The sequence below is a fragment of the Protopterus annectens genome, chromosome 14.part0 (assembly GCF_019279795.1).
Source record: "Protopterus annectens isolate FY-2018-M chromosome 14.part0, PAN1.0, whole genome shotgun sequence".
NCBI lineage: Eukaryota > Metazoa > Chordata > Ceratodontiformes > Protopteridae > Protopterus > Protopterus annectens.
In genome coordinates, this window is record NC_056748.1 from 186,623,513 (window position 1) to 186,643,839 (window position 20,327).

Consider the following 20,327-nt stretch of genomic DNA (forward strand, 5'->3'; position numbering starts at 1 on the left):
TTCATCAAGGATATTAGCTTTTTCTTTTGGGTCAGTGTGTCAAACATAGTGTGTTGTTGGTTGTTAGGTATTAACTTTTTGACCTAGTTAAATAAAGATAGTTGAAGTCCCTCAATAGAAAGGTGTTAGGTTTAATGGTGATTTCAGTTAAGGTGCCAAGATAGCTGTCCTGCTGGAAAAAGGAATGCAAGGCGTTCTATGGCTAGCTACGATGTGGTAATTAATCTTGTTTAGCGTGATTTGGACATCTGGGAGTTCAAATTTAGTGCGCAAAGAAATCTGTTGTGAGATAATTACGTACTTGACAAATACTTCCCCACAGTTGCCAGTAGGTCTTACAATGTGATGGATGCTGAACTTGGGTAATAGGAGTGCTTTCATTGCTTTGAAACCGTATCTGTGTAACTACACGGTATGAATGAGTTCAGGTTGCAGAAGAGACTCGTTCTTTTTTTCCGTCTACACCTATCATCTGTCTGCTTATTTATGTATCTGTCTGTTAAGCAAGTAGTTGGACTGGCTTACAAACCATTCTCAGTCACAACCCAAGCTCCAGAAGGAGCAACATGTAATACAACATAGAAAATGAAGACAGTACATACGATATTCATTAGTACATAGAGGATGCAGAAAACCAAATCCATTGTCAGTTAGTACCTACTAAATTCACATAGAGTATACAAAAAAATCAATTGAATTCCATTCCAAAAGTGAAATCATAAATAACCAACAAGGATGCCTTTCTGATCATACTATTAGCATAAACTAATTTATTTTTGTCAGGAGATGATTCTTAACCAGCGTGTCTAAAGCTTTTGTAGTTAAATTCAGAGAGGTGGTAGTCATTGTGCTTGCATTGAAATCTGGGTTTGCAAACCTTCTGGTAGGTGGGTCCAACATGATGGATGTATCTATGAAGAAAGTTTTTTTCACCTACTCCATTTTGAAAACATTGTCTAATTGGGGATGAAGTGTCTTCATTTTTGATTCTAAGACATAAGAAGTTCTAAATGGAAGTTTTGATGGGATGGGAAAAACATATGCACAGTTAACTGGTGTTGTCAGCAATTCAGTTGTCCTCCATTTTATGATGAAATTGTATATTAGCCATATAAATGAACCTCCATGTCTTATTTTTACTGCTTTGCAACAGTGAGATGTTATAAGAGGATTGTGCAACAGAGAACCAATAGGACATATTCAACTTGAAAGAGCAAAACATTTTTTGGCGGCAAGAACTTTTCTTGCTTCTTAGGTCATAAGGTTGGATATTTTATAGTTCAATTTCCTGTCATCATTTATTGCACCTTTGCTCACTTGTACATAAAACAGTCATTCACACCGATTTTTTTTTTATTGTGGGAAAAAAAGAAGTCATATGGGCATACAGTGTGAGTTCAGTTTACAGCAGTGCACTTGCTCCCTGACCCTGCTGATGTTTTGTCCTAATAGAAAACATTAGTAGATTGTAGGAACCATTGAAAAGTTGTAATGCACAAGTGTTGTCAACGCTTACTTGATGTTAGACAGTTTTATTCATCTTTGACATATAAAGAGCTGGATCACTTTGAATGTGTGTGGAGCTAAATTTTAATTGTAGCTACACCGAATCTGAAGGTATGACTGTAGTTTAATATACACCAAGTCTGTGTCTGTGGGATCTCAGAGACTTTCCCCTTACTTTGAGGTGCATTCATTTAAGTAGCAGGTGCATTAAATTTTGCAGCAAGTATGTGAGGGTATAACCCCTCACATCAAGGGATAGAGGGGAATGATGTTTTCCTCTTGCTAAAATGCCTTGGATAATATTACAGTAAGTTTCAACATTCATTGATTTTAATTAGAATCACCATTTAGTGTTTGAAGAATTGAGGGTCTCAGTGTTCCTTGAACTTCTGTCGTGCAGTTAGGTATAATACTTCAAAAGGTACGTCTATGTTTATATGCTTATCACAGCACTTTATAGCTAAAGTGCTGCAATGGATTCTCCCTGTTGTACCACTTTTATGTCAGTGGTTTCTTAATAGAAGGCTTTATAAAGTTTTAAGAACAGACACACATGATTCTGCTGCATCCCTTGGTGATGTCACCTTAGGGGTAACATGGTGGTACATCCATATACTTTAATGGATGGTACAATGTGTGTGCACAGTGGTGTACCCATTAAAGTCTATGGGGTCACCCCAGTGGGGGTAAAGTTCAGATGAATATTCTGTGTTGGCATCATAGTGACTTTTTTCAGCCTTTTTCTTAAATCATGAGTTTGCAAAAGGAATGATTGGGGAAGTATAGTATGGCATTGGAGGCAGCACCATGCTGCGGTGTATAAAGTAAGTAAAAAACATGGAAGGAACATTGTCACTTAGAAATCCCCACAGATGGTCCAGCGATAAAACAGGCAAAAACAAGTCACATACTGAGATGCTTTCATCACACCAGGCTTCATCACATTAGAAATGTTTTACACACAGTAGGTAAAAAGCAGCATTTTGAAGCATGCTTTCTTTAAATAAAGTAGCAATATCTGGGAAAAAACATTTTTCCTGTGCAAACCCGCACCTCTTGCTTCTGTGTATTCTCAGTGCTGGGTCACATAAACTCAGAGAGAGAAATAATTCGTTTTCAGGTATTTCCCTTTCTTTGGGAACACATTCAGGTAAAACTGCTTTTGTTATATTTTGTCAGTCGACAGTTTGTTAAAGTGAAGTCCTTATGGAAAAAAGTTTTAGTTAATGTGAATGTATTTGCTTTAAACAATGAGTAGGGTATCAGAATTTAAACAGTAATTTCTGTTATTGCTTAGTTTGTGTAGGTTGAAGTTAGAATGTGCATCAGCAGCTGATTTGTGTTTTACCTTAAAACGTAAATTCTGAGCTTAATTTTTCTTCAGTGGTATAACTCTTGCTGTTTTAAGTTACAGTGACTAACTTGTTTAATTTTATCCATCTTCCTAGGTTGTTCGTTAGTGGAGATCGTGTTTTGGATCCTACTGTCCGGGAGCATCTTGGCCTTGATAGCTCTCCCAAGTCAGATTTTACAGTCCAGATTTTGCCATATGAGTCTTTTGAGACAGAACTGGAGACCATCTGTTCCAGTCTGAATCCAAAGGAGAAAGTCTGGCTTTCAGCTAAAGACAGCTATGGCCTGACTGAACTTATTCCAGAGGTCTGTATGCTGACAGCACCAGTTAATAACGTATTACTCTAATAAAGTCTCTAACACTTGTCAGAAATTATTTTATTTGATTTGTTTTATTTTCTACATTTCTTTAATGGTGACTTTGAACTTTTTTTTCTGTAGACATAATTTCACTGCTGATAAAAATAAAGGTAGTTGCAGTGTATTAGAGATAATTGCATGGTTAAGTAATGCATATATGGTAGTTATATCCATAAAAATTGTAACAATGAGGGCTTTCTTGAGTGTGCATTCATGGTGTCCACCTGAGATTTGGGACTTAATTTTGGGCCACTTTAACATCATTTTTTGATGCCTTAGAGAATGAGCCATTAGAGAAGGAAGATGATAGAAGGCAAGCAAGAGAGAAGGCACGAAGTAAAGTAGATGGCAACTGACAGTGAGCTGATAGCCTGCTGAGGATGTTGGGAGGTGTATAGTATTTGATCTGTGAGAAGTCCTCATCAGTTTTCAAAAGGAAGTCACTTAACTGAAAGTCAGACCTCATCACTACAGAGCAGTTTAATTGAAACTCGGACCTCATCACTGTACAGGAGAAAGTTGCTTAACTGAAAATTAGTGTTATACTGTTGAAAACAAAGGAAGCCTACAGTTCAGATGTATTACTTAGCTATGATTAAGAGATCAAAGAACCAAAGACCGGAGGCAGTTAACTGGTAGCAAAAACAGAAGATGGGGAGAATTACTCCTAGTGAGAGAGAGTGAGGTTACTAGGGCTTCTGGAGGGGTGGAAGTTGTTAGTATACTTGGTCTGCCATTAGGAGAGTTATTAGAGGAATATGGGGAGACATGGCATGGTTTTGCTTCAGCTGGGGTGGGCACACAGGTTGGAAAATGTAGATAAAAAATAAAGGAGCAGCCCAGACATTAATTACATCTGTGGCACAATTTCAAGGCAGAGAATGAGTATTAGTTAAAGTGAGGGAACTGTAAAAACTGTAAATTGCAGGCCTTGTGCTAAGCTAAGAGGACTTTTCACCTAAGTTCTGAAGAACACAATAAATATTTAATCGGGTGATACAGAAGTTAAGGAAGGCCAGGACTTGGACTAAAGGTGGCACCAAGGACCAAATAATTGTCTTTTTCTATAAACCACAGAGGCAGAGAGGTGCTTACAACTCAGTGGTTAAAGATGGGAAAAAAGCAATCCCTTGGTGTTTACAGAAGAGGAATTAATGGAGTTACTAAACTGGACCAATATGGGGGACAGTGGCAGAACTAGTAGGTGTGGTTCAGAATATGAAGCAAAGAAAGGTGAATGTTTGCAATAAGGCAAAGAGGTGAGAAAGGAGAGACGTGTGACTAGAGGGTGGAAAATATATGTGGAAATGAAGGTAAGATGAAAATTGCTGACAGAAAGAGGAATCCTGGAGTAAAGCAGGAAGTCAGAAGGTAAGACTGAATTACTGAGAAGTAATGACATGTGAACTGTTCTTTTTAATAGTATTTTTATTTCCTGTGCTGCATCTTGTTTCCAGACTTTGTTGGGAGAGGAGAACTGTAATGAAAATAAAGGTGGAAAATGGGCTATTGAGAGAAATGGTGATTGTGAAGGGGGAGGGTCTAGCAAAATGCTTAAAGTCTTTACCTCACAGATGCAAGTTACAAGGTTTGATTCTGACCCTGTTTATTGGTTAGGCTTGTAATATTCTGCAGACTGATAGCATACTATTTACCTATGAACCTATAAACCTGTTTGTAAGAGGTGAGACAGTGCATGAACGAGCATGGAGGTATGAGCATGTGGATATGAAAAAATGGAATGCAGAGAACTAGCCAAACTGACACCAGTCCACAGCCTGCTGAAGGATTGCAGAGTAGATATGTAGACTACGTTTGAACATTCCTCTGTTCTGCAAGTTCAGCTTTCTGAAACATATTCTTACAGTTGTGCTGCATGGTTATTTGTCTTTTGAATTGCTCTTTATCCTTTAATAATGATACTTTATCCAGGTAAAGGAGGGGCCTTAGGTGATGCCAGCTACTTTTCTGCAGTGGTGTCACTGATGGATGGAGGAGTTTTACTGGCATCTAGTAGTGATGCTGGTGTGCTAGAATGCAGGAAAGAGGATGATATTGTTTTGGTGGGGCTGTCATTCTGACATAATGTGTATATGGCTGAGAAGCTTAAAAGAATGTGACTAGGGTATTGTCTGCTGCAAAGGCCAGTGGAGGGGCTTGAGTGAGAATAAACACCACTGCCAACCCTACAAATCTAATGGTTGAAGTGTTGACATCTGCATCACACACGTAGAAGCTGCTTGATTGGTAGTGGCCAGTAGGAAGGGATTTCATGTTTATGATGCAGGTCTGTATTATGGTGTACAAAGAGTGCACAACTGAAGGATAACAATACAGTAAATGTATATTTGATGTTGTCAGTTTTCATTCTGTCCTCAACTTATGGGTTCGGATCCAATCCCTTGGATCAGACTCAGACTTTTGCAAAAGCTCGTGGAAACCAGAAACTCTTGAGCTACTCCCTTACCCACAATGCATCATCCCCAATTACATCATATCTAGTTTGCCATTTGAAAGTGAAAGATGTGGCTCCAGCTTCTCTCGAGCAGATAAGTGGTAATTTTTTTCTCAAAAGCAATGTTTTTCATTTCTGTCTGTATTGAGATTATATATATATATATATATATATATATATATATATATATATATACATATATATATACACACACACACATGCATACATATGTGTGTGTGTGTGTGTGTATATATATATATATATATATATATATATATATATATTTCTAATTCTTCTGAAAACTTATTTTCCACTTCATTAAACTTCCTTTCCACTCTATTAAGTACATTTGTACTCTGTCATATACTATCGTTAGTATACCTTCTTTTGCGGTTTCATATCTCTTTAATACCATTGTTGGAATTCTTTCCCCTTTTTGTTATCTTTTACAAAAAAAACCCCTCTTCCTCTCTTAGCTTGTCTGGTAACTGAAATAACGTTCTTCTTTTACCGTTCTTCAATATGACTGATAAAGACAAAAACCTGACTGGGTTTAAAAAATGTGAGAATGTGGGCACAAAATTCTCCTCTCTGATGCCCACACACTGTGTGTGTACTGTTTGAGTCCACTCCACCTTGAGGAAAACTATGCAATATGCCATGCTTTCACCCCTAGGGCACTGGTTGAACGTAAAAATAAATTGACCCTTAAGAGGTTGCTTTCCTCTTTTTTAGCGAGGCATTATCTGGAGCTTCCCCCTCTTCTAGTACATCTTCAAGAAAAACTAAGAAAAGACCTTCTTCACATCTGTTTTCTACTTCGGATCTTAAACGTCAGAAAGGAAGTGTTTTGATCCGACTTCAACCTTGGATCCAAAACTGAAGATGACAGATACCTTGGATCTGACTACAGTATCTGATCTGAAACCTAAATTGACCAAGCTTACACAGTATAAGAGTGCTTCAGATCCAGCTCTGCAAACATCGGATCTGATGTTGTTTTCTTCATTACTCCTCACGATAGGGTCTCAGATCCGACCCGGTCACATTCTTCAGACTTGGATGTGATTCTCAGGTTCCTCCCTCCTACCCAAAATGCCCCACATCCACAAAATAACTCAGATCTTTTTTGCTTTAGAGACTCTGATGCAAATCTCATACTCTCAGGCCTTGCTTACAGAGTTGTCATAGTTATTTGCAGTCTTTAATTTCTAAGTGGATTTTTTGTAAATCCGCCCTCCCTTTTTTCCTAACAAAAAAAAAAATTCTTAACAGCTAACGTTATTCTAAAACTATAATTAGTTAGATTTAAGATGTATAGTTAAAGTCTAAACCTTAGAGTGAAAGAGTTAACGTACCTGTATTTCTGGTGACGGTTATTTTTTGACAGGTTTTGTTAGGACATGGCTGACAAACCTTCACCTGGCTTTAAACACTGCACTACTTGTGGGCATAAAATCCCCAACAGGATGCCCACAAGGAGTGCATGTACTGCCTGGGTGCTGACCACTTGAAAGTGGAATGTAACATTTGCACTACATTCAATCCATGGGCCTTAGTGGACCACAGAAATAAACTTATTCTTAGGGGCCTTCCTCCCTCCAGAAGCTTAGACCCCTTCTGTGGCTGCTTCTTCCTCTCCTGTTGGGGCTAAAGAATCAAAAAAGAAGTCCCTTCCAGTTTCCTCAAGGGACTCTCAAAGGGAAGAAGCCCAAGAGATCCTTGGATCTGACTCCTTCAGAGTTGCAGAAATTACCCCCCACCCCCCGGTCAGATCCTACAGTTTCTATGGATCTGGGGGATGTTGTCATTATATCTCCCACTCCTTCGTCAGCTGCTACATCGGATCCCATGCCTCCGGATCTGAGGACTTTGAGGTCTCCTGTGCTGTCCTCTAGGTTCAAGCATTCCTGGCCCCGCTTCGACTTCATTCAGGCCCTCCAGAAGCTGATCTGAGGTGGATATGGACAGGATGATGAGGAGATTTCTCAAGGCCAGATCCAGATGAGGCTAGTCTCGACTCCGTCCTCTGTCGGATCCATGAGCTACCCTGGCCATCCCATCAGGACTGCTTCTCTGACCCTTTGGTTTTGGAGTCTTAGAATTCGGGAATACTGTGCGCGCTGGGCTTGGTGCAGAGGAAGCTCCCCACCTTGACGCCGAGGATTCCCTTGACTAGTCCTGTTCCAGCCTTCTCAGAGCAGAGCGAGTTTCACAGCTGTGGTGACGGTGCTGTGTCCGGGGGACTGAGTTTGTCTCCATCCTTCACGGGGCCATCCCTTCCCTTAGGCACCACGGCACTGAGTTCAGGTCCGATCCATTCAGAGGCCTTGGATCCGGAGTGAGTCCTGCCCGTTTTCCCTCAGTGACTTCGGCTTCAGTGGAGATGGAAAGGGCTTCTCTTGGTCCTTTGGCTTTTCAGTTAATGGAGAGGGTTTTCTCCCGAGTTGGAGATCTGATGACACATGTTCCCCAATCCATTCTGCCACTGTTGCACAAGGATGACTGGGTGTGCTCAGTAGATCTCAAGGACGCATAGTATCACATCAAAATAGACAGGTGCTCCAGGAGATACCTGTGCTTCCAGCTGGGAGCCAATCATTACCAGTTCAGAGCTAACCACAGTCCCCAGGGTGTTCCCCAAATGCATAGCAGTGGTAGTGGCCCACTTGACACTCAGGAGATTCCAGGAATTAGCTCTTCACCCCTCCCATGAGACATTGGTTAATCCAAGTCAGGGACTACTTAATCCAATTAGCACACTCTCTGGGCATCACTATAAACGTGAGCAAATTCAACCTGATTCCGGTACAGAATCTGGAATTCATAGGTATGCAACTCAGTACAAGGGATCAGGTAGCTTCTCTTCCTTCACACAGAGTAACCATGTTGGGAAATCAGCCCAACGGTCCTCCATGGCTCAGTTGATCCTGTAGACTTTAGGATCCATGTCTGCAGCCATTCTTTTAGTCCCTGTAGCCAGATTTTTCGTGCAGGTTCTCCCGTGGGCACTAGCGATACAATGGACCATCCTTTCACAGCCATTGTCCCTTCACATCAGGTTCACTCCCATTTGCAGATGTCACAGTTTGTGGATGCAGTCAGACAGTGTCATTCTAGGCAGACCATTCTTGAACAACCCCCCCCGTAGCCACCGTGATCACAGAAGCTTCTCAGTTCAGGTGGGGGGCATTACAATGGGAAGATGGGCAAAGGCACCTGGTCCCCTACTGAGACCAGATTGCATATCAGTGTCCTAGAGAGGAAAGCAGTCCTCCTGACATTGCAAGCCTTTCAGGACATTCTCCCCTTTGGGACTATTACAGCACACACTGACAACATGTCTGTTGTCTGGTACATCAACAAACAAGGAGGAACCCATTCTTAAACTTTGTGCAGGGTGGCCATGAGGGTGTGGGAATGGGAGATATCTTCAGACTGCCTTCTAGTTGCAGTGCATATCCCAGGGAGAACCAAAGATATAGCAGAAAGACTCGGCAAATCGCTCCTGGTTCAGGACGAGTGGTCCCTCAATCAGTCAGAGGCTAACATGATCTTCTGTCTTTGGCGTCAGCCTTGCTGCGATTTGTTTTCCTCTCCCCTCAACAACACATGCAGCAAGTTCTTCGCTCTGATCCCTCCTCCGGGGGAGTCCCTGAGGGATACACTAGTCCATGACTGGCCCCTGGGTCCCCTGTATGCTTTCCCTCCTCTTCACTCATTCTGACGTTTCTTCCGAAGGCAAGCAGGCTGAAGATCTCAGTCATCCTCATTGCCCCCTTCTGGCCTCATCAGGTGTGGCTCACCTTTCTGTGGTCTCATCTGAATTATCCTCCTTGGATTCCGGAGTCAAGTCAGGGCCTCCTTTCCCACTCATCAGGGATGCAACATCCAAACCTGCGAGCCTTCTAATTGACAGCTTGGGTTCTCCACTTCCAACCCTAGTGAAACAGCCCAGGCTTAAGTCCCCCCGGTCTGTAAAATTCTTCCAGCCTTGCAAAGGGCTTCTGCTAAAAAAGTTTACACCAGTAAGTGGAAGAGATTTGTTATTTGGGTCATGGACAGGAACATTGATCTGTTCTTAGTGCCAGTTTCAGACTTCTTGTTATTTCTTAGAAACCTTTTCAATGAAGGAGCTAGGTTCTCACCTATCAAACTGCAATTAGCTGCTATTTCCACCTTTCATACTGCAAGTCACTGCCATTCTCTGTTCACTTTTAGACTATGCAAATCCTTCATGAAAGATGTTTTCTTATTAAGGTCTCCAATTAAGGACCCATCTCCACCTTGGGAGACCTCACTCTTGTGTTGCAGGCTCTAACACAGGGCCTTTCGAACCAGTGCCAAGTTGTGACATGAAGTTTCGGTCATGGAAGACAATCCCCCTGGTGGCTATAACTTCCATTAAAAGAATTTCCGAATTTCAAGCTTTATCCTCCAAACCCCCTTACATACTTTTTCATTAAGACAGAGGGTAATTACGCACCAATCCATCATTTATGCCCAAAGTAGCTACTGAGAACAATATTAATCAATCCCTCTATTTACCAATGTTCTTCCCCAATTTCTCTGATAAGGGGGAATATGTTCTCCAGCTTTTAGATGTTCATAGATAGCTTCGTTTTTCCCTGCACAAGACCAAACAACACAGGAAGTTTGATCAGCTTTTCATAGCTTTCTCATTCAGTAGACTGGGAACAAGCAGTGTCAAAAATTACCGTGGTGAAATGGATATCCTATTGCATCTCGGACGTTTACTCATCCAAGGAATTGGCATTACCTAGACAACCCAGGGCATATTACACCAGAGCTCAGGCTACTTCTTCAGCCTTCTATTGTATAACATCCATTGATGACATTTGTGCAGCACACTACAAGTTGGATGTCATATCCAGGAGCAGGGCCTCCTTTGGTTTGATGGTGCTGTGGCATATCCTTCCATGAGGGCCACCCAGGATTTATGTATCTGGGTATTCTGACCCTCTCGTGAGGAGAAATGAAGAAGGCAATATCAGATTCAAAGGTTATGTCTTACCATAACTTGGCATCTGTGTTGTCTTCCTTCATTCCTCCTCACTTTCCCACCCATCCATCCCCCTGGGTTATGAAGGGACTGTTATGTCCCATGTCTGAGCCTCTACTGCTACTTCTTTGCTGTGTGGGTGTTGAATGTTTGGAATCAGCAAACTGGATCTGAGATACTTGGGGAAGGTCATTATGGGTAGGAGGGAGGAGCTTGACAGTCAGATCCAAGTTTGTAGAATGTGGCCAAGTCAAATTCGCGGGTTGGATCTGAGACCCTATCATGAGGAGGAATGAAGGAAGACAACACAGATACCAAGTTACGGAAAGTCATAGCCTTTTAATTCAACACTTGATTTTCCTTCTCTTCCAAGAACTAGATATTCTCCTTCAGTGGACCCAGTCTCTTTTGGGGTCCCTTCACCTTTTTGTAGAGAGACCAAAGTCCCTTGTCACTAGTGTACACTTGCTCTTCCAGGGACATCACTGAGGAAGACATGGTGAGGTTAGTGAGAAAGAGTCTCTTGGTGTAGAGCATGGCAAATGCCCTCTTGGATCCTACCCCTCTGGGTCAGGACATCCGAACTTCCACTACACCCGCTATGCAAGTTCCTCCTCCAACTCCACTGTCAGCTTTGAAGTTTTCGGATCCGAACCTTCTGGGGCCCTCAGCATCATATCTGAGAATTGCTTTGCCCTCAGACCCAAAGCTTGCTCTGAGCTCTTTGGTTCCTTTGGTTCTGAAGGGCTCTTGGAGCCAGAGCTACCCTGTCCTTCTGGGGTATCTCAGTTGACTTTGAAGTTCTCTGAGCTGTCTTTGCATCTGAGGGCATCGGCACGGGTTAGTTCGACTCAGACTTCGGCCTTGGGGGAGTTCTCCTCATAGCGGGAGGGAACTATGGTTCGAAGGCTTGTCCTTACCATTACTTGGTCTTCTTCCTGTCTGGGCGGGTCTGCTTTGAGGTCATGGAGAGAGCCTTGTCAGCTTCCTTGACAAAGACAGTTCCCTTCCCCTGGATCATTAGTCTGCAAGCTTGTCATCTCTCCTCGTAGAGTCTCAACTATCCTCTCCACAGGGACAGCTGGTACCGAAACCCCAGGTTTTCCAGAAGGGTGTCCACACCTCTTCTGATACCTCCCTAGAGCATCCCACTGGGGAGGTCCCTAGGAAGAGAACATGCAAGAGGAAGCACTTGGACTTCCCTGAGGAGTCCATCACAAAAGATATGGACTTTGAGGAAGGTGAAGGGTCCCCACGGGTCACCTCCTGATGATGTCCAGTTTGGAGACATTTTGGAAGCCCAGCAACCCTTCATCTAAGGAGTATGTATTCCTGAAGCTGCTTGGTACTGACCTGTCTACTTTCTGGGTGACTCCAACTGCCTTGTAGATTTGGTGCCTTGGCAGACATAGAAGGCCCCGAATACCATTGAGCCAGTCCCTCGGTAGCCATACAAAGTTTTGACAGCCCCTGAAGATAGATGATTTTGGATGAAAGGTGTACTTGTAGATGCCATGGTTATGACACAGTGGCCACTAAGAAGGAACTATTCGAGGAGAGTTCCACTGTCCATCCACCAAACAAGGAGTCTCAAATGATGGACTGATTTGGGAAGAGTGTCTATGCTTTAGCAACCTTTGCATTGAGGTCTCTAAATTATTTGACACATTATACCAGATTGCAGAGAAACCTGATTAAGGAGCTCTCTGCTATTGCTTCAGGAGCCGTTTCTTATGAGGTACAAGAGTCAAGTCACGTCTCCGTTACTACACTGCAGGCAGTTTCCAATTCCCCCATGAGGTTAGTCTCGCTTGCAGCCGAAGGAAATGCAAGGGCAGGGAGTTCCACCATTTCCATAAGAAGGCATGCCTGGATGTGCTTATATGATTTTGTGGAGTCCTTAAAGTCTTTGTTCATCAGTGCTCTTCTTTATGGAAAGTCTTGTTTGGCCCCAAAGTTAAGGACACTTTATCAAGGTGTGAAAAGGACAGAAAGACCCTGTCTGCCGTGGGTGTAAGTTTTTTCGCATCTCAAAGATCCTTCTCCAGGAATCAATGAGATGCTGGGAAAATGTGGTTCAAAAAGTCCCAGGGTCATTTCCAGGACATACATGGATGAGCTTCCTCCTGCTGCAGAGGGGGAATTCAAACGGTAGGTGTCACCCTTATGACAGAGGTGGTCCACAAAACCAAGGGTCTAGAGATTCCTTTTTCAATAGACCCTTCCAGCATTCCTGAAAGGAGACCTGATTGTCCCCCTCTGGAGTCAGTTGGGGTCGTTTGTCCCTTCACATGAGAGCCTAGCTAGAAATAACAGATACATGGGTGCAGAGGATAATTTCCAGAGGTTATATAATTCCCTTTGCCCTTTCATCTTCTATCTCAAGAAAATTCCCTGGTGGTCCATGCAGTCAGAGGAAGCAGGTAGTTCCACCAGACCATATAGAATCCAGAACTTATTCAAGATTTATTTTAATGCCAAAGAAAACTGGGGTTGGAGACCAATCTTGAATCTCAGTATGTTGAACAAATCAATCTGACGTACCAAGTTTCGGATGGTCATGGCTCAGTCCATACTCCCATTTCTGGGAAAGGATGATTGGATGTGCTTGATAGACCTTCAGGATGAGTACTATCACATAAAGGTGAACAAGTGGTCTAGAAGGTACTTAAGCTTCTGGCTGGAAGACAGTAATTACTAATTCAGAGTTCTGCCATTTGGTTTTACCACAGCCCCCAGGGTGTTCACCAAATGCATGGCAGTAGTGGCAGTTCCCTTGAGACTTCAAGGATTCCAGGTGTTTCCACACTTAGATGACTTGTCTCAGTACCACCCTGAGCAGGCATCAAGCAATAAAAGCAAGAGACAAGGTTCTCCAGACTTGTTCTGTTCTGGGAATAACCATAAATTATGAAATGTCTCATCTGCAACCTACTTAAACGTTAGAGTTCATAGGGGCATTGTTTAACACAAAATCATTGATAGCATCACTACCCCCTCTTAAGAATTCAGACCTTAAGAACACAGGTTAAGAAGATAATCTCCAGTACCAACATTTCTGCCCGTTTGGTTCTTCAGGCTCTAGGAACAGTGGCAGGAGCAATAACCTTAGTACTGTTAGCCAGGTTCTGCATCAGGATTTTACAATGGATACTAGCCGTGCAAAGGTCAATACTTTTGTCAAATCATGTTAACCCTAATACATGTCACTCAGATTTGCAAGAGAGATCTCAGGTGGTGGATTTAATCAGCTCAAGTTCTACTAGGCCGACTGTTCATCCCCCCCCCCTCAGCCTAAGGCCATAGTGACCATGGACACTTCCCCGTTAGGCTAGGGGGACATTACCTGGGAAGACAGTCCAAGGCACTTGGTCTCTCATAGAGGCTAACTTGCATATCAATGTTCTAGAGATGAGAGCAGTGCTTTTAGCATTGCATGCATTTCAAGAAGGTCTCCCTTCAGGTACAATTGCAGTTCAGACAGACAGCATGTCAGTAGTTTGGTACATCACCAAACAAGGAGGAACAAAATCTTACCCCCTATGTCAAGAAGCTCTCAGATTGTGGCAAAGGACAATCTCATCAGACTGTGTTCTTATAGCAACTCACATTCTGGGGAAGTCTAGTGTGAGAGCAGACAAGCTGAGCAGGTGCATTCTACCTCATGAATGGTGTCTCAACAATAGCATGACGGAGATGATTTTTCACCAGTGGGGCCAGCCTTGCTGTGATCTTTTTTGCCTCTCCCCTAAACAACAAATGCAGTAGCTACTTTGCCTTAATCCACCCTCAGGAGGAGGCACTGAGGGATGCTCTATTTTATGATTGTCCCCCTGGTCTGTTATATCCCTATCCACCAATCCCACTAATTTACAAATTTCTGCAGAAAGCAAAAATGTTGAAGAGCAAAGTTATCTGCATTGCATCCTTATGGCCTTGACAAATTTGGATGTTCTTCATTCCACATTGCTGCAGTCCTAACTATTGGGTAGTCCGCTGTCCAGTCGGCCCGAATACCAAAGTATATGGCTGACGTCGGTCAGGGCGCATTAGACTGACGTCAGTACGTCAGGGTACTAATGCGCATGACCGACGTCATATCCTCAGTCTTTTTTGCCGCATGGTCCGATGCAGAAGCAATTTTGCGAGTGCAGGTTGGCGTTCTGAAAGTTTCTGAAGTCAGAGTTTCAGACCGAATCAAAGTTGGCTAAGTACCCCGTTGGGGATTATTTTGGTTTTTTCTTGCCTCAGTATTTAACCGGATGTCAGAAAAAGTGAATAACTGTATTTCTTGTGGGAAACAGATACCTCATAGGGATTATCATACTTTGTGTATACCTTGTTTAGGGCCTGAGCACGACGTTGTTGGATGCCGCTCTTGTGCTAGATTTAACAAACGCACTATTAAGAGAAGGTTAGACTGTGCCAGGTTAGTGTTTGGGAAGCGTTGTAATTATAAAATGCCGCCGGATGCTCCGGCGGCTTCGCCAAAAAGCGCAAGGACAAAGCAGCAAAGCCTAGAGGGAAGAACCGACAGTCCCAGACGTCGGTTCTTTGGAAGGCTCAGTGGAGCCGGAGGTTCTGCCAGGTGTTTCTTTGGAGTCTCAGGTAGAGACTTTACTGTTACAGGATGTATCCTCTCAGGAAGTAGGCCAGGCTGAGGGGGCTTCTCAGGTGGCTGTTCTTCCCTCTCCTAAGGTGGTTAGAGCCTCCCTTCTGTTTCCAAGACTTCTTTGAGAGGCAGGCCAAGTGTAGCTTCAGTGGGGGTTCCTAGTGCTTCAGGGGCTTTGCCTAAGAAACATATGCTTAAAATGGCAGAGGATTTGATTACTATGATAAGAGGTTCTATGCCCCCTCCTGATAAGAGGCCTAGGGTGGAACCTGAGTTTGAGTTTTGAGCAATGTTCGAGGCTTCTGAGTCTTGGTTGAAGACTTGCAGGAGTATCCTCCTTATTCTGATTCTGATGTGGATGATTCTACTCCTTGACTTCCCCTCCTGAGGATTTTTCATTTTCAGAGACTCTGCATTCCATGAGGGAGCATTTTAAATGGGAAGGTCAAGATTTCTCTGATTCCAGGAAAAGGCTTAGGGAATTCTTGTTTTTACCCCAGCATAGGCCTTTAGCTATACCTCCTGTTCTGAATGTGGTGGAAGATGTTTTGCAGAGGCTTCCTGAATCCTGATTCTTTGCCTCCTGCCCCAGTTAAACCGGATAGGTATTATAGGGTGCCTGAAGCTCATAAGTATCTTTTAAGAGTCCTAGGGCAGACCCGAAACTGTCTCTCAGGGGCCTAAAGGTGTGAAGGCCTCAGTTGTTAAAAATCCTGTCCCTCCTGATAAAGAGGCAAGGGCTTTGGATAGATGGGGAAAGAAAGTGTATACTTCTTCCACTTTAGCCATGAGGGCGTTGAATTGTCAGTTTCACATGTTAAAATATCAGAATTATCTCCTTTCACAACTGAAATCTAAGGTGGATGCTCTGGCGGAAGGTATTGAGTGTAAAGAGTTGCAGGATTTAGTTCATGTGTCTGAACAGGTGGGTAAACATTCCTTGCAGTGTGGTTTTGATGCTGTGCAGGCCTCCTCGAGGGTGGCTGCCACTGGTTCTGTTCTTCGTAGGCACGCCTGGTTGAGAGATCAGAATTTAGCTGAGCATGTTAAAACGAGGATTTTGGATGCTCCTTTACAGTCTGATGTGTTGTTTGGTTCACCTGTGGAAGCAGTCTTAAAGAAAATGGAGGACAAGGCTAAGTCTATGCAAACTGTTAAGGATTTTTGCAGGTGCAGCCTCCAAGTTTAGTAGAAATTGGCCTTCTAAGGGATGGACTTATCCTGCTTATGATTCCCAGTCTAGGGGTAGGTCTAGACGTGGTAGGGGCAGAGCTCAGGGTTCCTTTAGGCCTAGGACAGGAGTTCCCTGCTCAGACTTCTAGTGAGGGCAGGGGTCAGTCCTTTCGTAAGCAGACCCAATGACCTGCCTTTCCAGCTGCCAGTTCATTCTCGCCTGGCAGCACCTTTGGGAGGAAGGCTGTCTCTTTTCAAAGAAAATTGGGATTTAATTACCCAAGACAGATGGGTTCTGGATATCATTCACCACGGTTACAGGTTTTATTTCCATACCTTGCCTCCTTTCAAAGGCATGCCAGACATTCCTCCTCTACAAAGAACAGAGGCTCACAAGCAAATTTCTCTGTTGCTCCAAATAGGGGCCATTCAGCCAGTTCCTGTACCAGAAAGAGGCCTAGGATTTTATTCTCGCCTTCCTAGTAGCGAAGAAGGGGAACACGTGGAGACCAATTTTGGATTTATCTATTCTCAACACTTATCTGGACATTCCCAAGTTCAAAATGTTGACGTTACAACAGCTTTTACCTCTGCTGGGCAAAGATCACTGGATGGTAACTTTAGATCTCAAGGAAGCTTACCTTCATGTGCCTATAAGACTAACTTGCAGGAAGTATCTGCTTTCGAGCTGGAAATTCTCATTATCAGTTCTCTGCATTGCCCTTTGGCTTATCTACTGCCCAGAGTATTCACAAAGGTTCTGGCTCCAGTGATAGCTTACTTCAGGCTAAAAGGAATTCAAATCTATCCTTACTTGGACGATTGCCTGATTCTGGCTCAAGAAAAGGAAGATCTTCTACAGCATTTGGAATATGTCATAGCAGTGCTAAGATGCCTAGGGTATTCTGTGAACGAAATAAAGTCCAGTCTAGTACCCTCTCAAGACATGTGCTTTCTGGGTGTGAGACTGAATACAGCAGCCCAGATGGCCTTTTAACCCCGGACAAACAAAAGAATCTTTCCAATTACTTCCATCACCTATCTCTTCAGTCCGGGCTGACTGCAAGGACAGTCCTTCAAGCCTTAGGGTTCATGGCATCTTGTATTCTGGTGCTTCCCAATGCCAAACTGCATATGAGGAAGCTGGAATGGTATCTCAAAATGTATGGACACAGCACTGCCAGGATTTGGACACTGTCATTCAAATAATACCTTGCATTCAAAAGGAATTTTGTGGTGGGCTCAGGAATGTCACCTAAACAAGGGACTCTCTGTGACCCGGCCAGAGGCGAGTCAGATTCTAACGACAGATGCCTCAGACATTGCTTGGGGAGCTCATCTAAATGGAAAGTGGATACAAGACAAGTGGCCTGCCAGACTACAGCATCTACATATCAACATGGAAGAGATGTTAGCAGTCCAGTTTGCATTAATGGCTTTCAAGGAATTACTTCTTCCAGGGCAGGTGTTGATTCTAACAGACAACACAACTGTCATGTGGTACATCAACAAACAAGGGGAACACATTCTTACCCATTGTGCAGGCAAGCAATGATTTTATGGGAGACTGCGCTCAGCTTGCAACTAACTCTTCAGGCAAGGTTTCTGCCGAGCACAGAACTCCTTAGCAGATGTGTTAAGCAGACAAATCATGGATCCCCACGAGTGGAAACTGGATCTTCATGTATTTCAAAAATTGACAGTGTCATGGGTAACTCCAGACATAGATCTGTTCGCTTCTCCACTAAACCACCAGCTGCCAAAGTTTTGCACAAAGAGGTTTCATCACACAGCTTGGAAAGTGGATGCTCTTTCTTTCAGTTGGAAAAATCTTCATGTGTATGCGTTTCCACCTCTGCCTCTTCTTCCAAAGGTGCTTCTAAAGGTCAGACAAGACAAGCCAAGGATGATTTTAATGGCTCCAGATTGGCCTCGGCAGCACTGGTACCCATTACTGAGGAGTCTGGTAAGGAAGCCTCCATGGCCTTTACCTTTGATTCCACACCTGTTGTCTCAGAGGGACGGTCATCTGCTCAATGTCAAGCTTCTCTCTCTTCATCTAACAGCCTGGCATATTCTGTTTTGAAAGACAGCAGGTCTCAACTTCCTCAACAAGTTTTAAATGTGATTATGGAAGCCAGAAGACCTAGTACAAGGAAAGTGTACGCAGAAAAATGGAAGAGATTTTTATTTTGGAGTGCAGCAAACAATTTGGAGATTTCTGAGCCTAATTTGAGTGTGGCTCTTCAATATCTTACTGAGTTATTGGACAAAGGTTTGTCTTTCTCTTCCATTAAGATTCATGCTGCAGCAATTTCAGCTCACTATGATTGTGACCCACCATTGTTTTCGCATCCTTTGTTCAAGCAATTTCTTAGAGGGCAAAGAATATAAGACCCCACGAGAGCTCCTACTCCTGCTTGGGATCTCAATTTTGTGTTGGAGAAACTTACTCTACAACCTTTTGAGCCTCGGCTACTGCTGAATTGAAATACTTGTCATGGAAGACTGCTTTTTGTTGGCCATTACTTCTGCAAGAAGGGTTTCTGAGTTGCAGGCCCTTATGGCAGTGGAGCCTTTTTTGATTTTTCATAAGGATAGGGTATCTTTTCGTACTAATCCTTCCTTTATGCCTAAGGTGGTTTCTAGTGTGGCTTTAAACCAAACTATTCATTTGCCTACTTTTTATGCAGAACCCCAAAATAAAGGGGAAAAGATTTTGCACACTTTAGATGTACACAGGCAATTATGCTATTATTTGAGCAGGACTAAAGATTTTGGGCAGTCTCAGCAGTTGTTTGTTTCTTTTGCTTTGAGTTCACAGGGCAAGCCTGTGTCAAAACAAACTATTTCTAGGTGGATTGGGTGTTGCATTGCATTTTGTTATTCCCATCATGGCAAGGAGATTCCAGCTGGGATTAGGCCTCATTCCACTAGGGCTACTGCCACTTCAACAGCATTTCTAAGGGGTGGCAACTAAGGATATTTTGGAGGCAGCTACTTGGAGTTCAGTGCATACTTTCTCTAAGCATTATCACCTTCCTCTCTACTCTAAGTCTAGGGCTGGTTTTGCCACAGCTATTTTGCAAGGCATGTTGTCAGTTCCTGCTTCCTTATGATTTGCCAGCCTCCCTTACCTCTGCTTTGGGATTCTACCCAATAGTTAGGACTGCAGCAATGTGGAATGAAGAACATAGTACAGTTTTGTACCTACCATAAATGTAGATGTTCGAGGATCCACATTGCTGCAGTCCAATTTACCCTCCCTCCTTCCCCTCTGTGTTTAGGGGTGGTTGTGTAGGTGAGGTTGTCTTCTGATACTTTTGTATATATTGTACATATTTTGGTGCAGGTATGTTTGGAGTTTTTGGTTTTGGCCTTATCTTTTCAGGGTCTTCTGACATCTGGGGCAAGAAAAGACTGAGGATATGACGTCGGTCATGCGCATTAGTACCCTGACGTACTGACGTCAGTCTAATGCGCCCTGACCGACGCCAGCCATATACTTTGGTATTCGGGCCGACTGGACAGCGGACTACCCAATAGTTAGGACTGCAGCAATGTGGATCCTCGAACATCTACATTTATGGTAGGTACAAAACTGTACTTTCTCCTTTCTTTGGCCTCACTTTCTGCACCCACCGTGGATTCTGTTTCCAACTCTAGACTTACTGATGTTCTTCATCTCACATTGCTGCAGTCCTTACACTTGGGTAGTCCGCTGTCCTCGGTCGGCCCGAATATCAAAGTATAAGGCTGACGTCGGTCAAGGCGCATTTGACTGACATCAGGACGTCAGGGTACAAATGCGCATGACCGACGTCATATCCTCAGTCTTTTTTGCC

General features: G+C 43.3%; 1 protein-coding gene across 1 annotated transcript in view; it reads left to right on the forward strand.

The window, feature by feature from the left end:
• Positions 1-20,327, forward strand: part of XPNPEP1 (X-prolyl aminopeptidase 1) — a 1,046,907-nt gene that overhangs the window by 474,988 nt on the left and 551,592 nt on the right. The window contains exon 8 of the mRNA XM_044055946.1: positions 2,955-3,165. Coding sequence (XP_043911881.1) covers positions 2,955-3,165 — 211 coding nt within the window. The remainder of the gene's footprint in view (positions 1-2,954; positions 3,166-20,327) is intronic.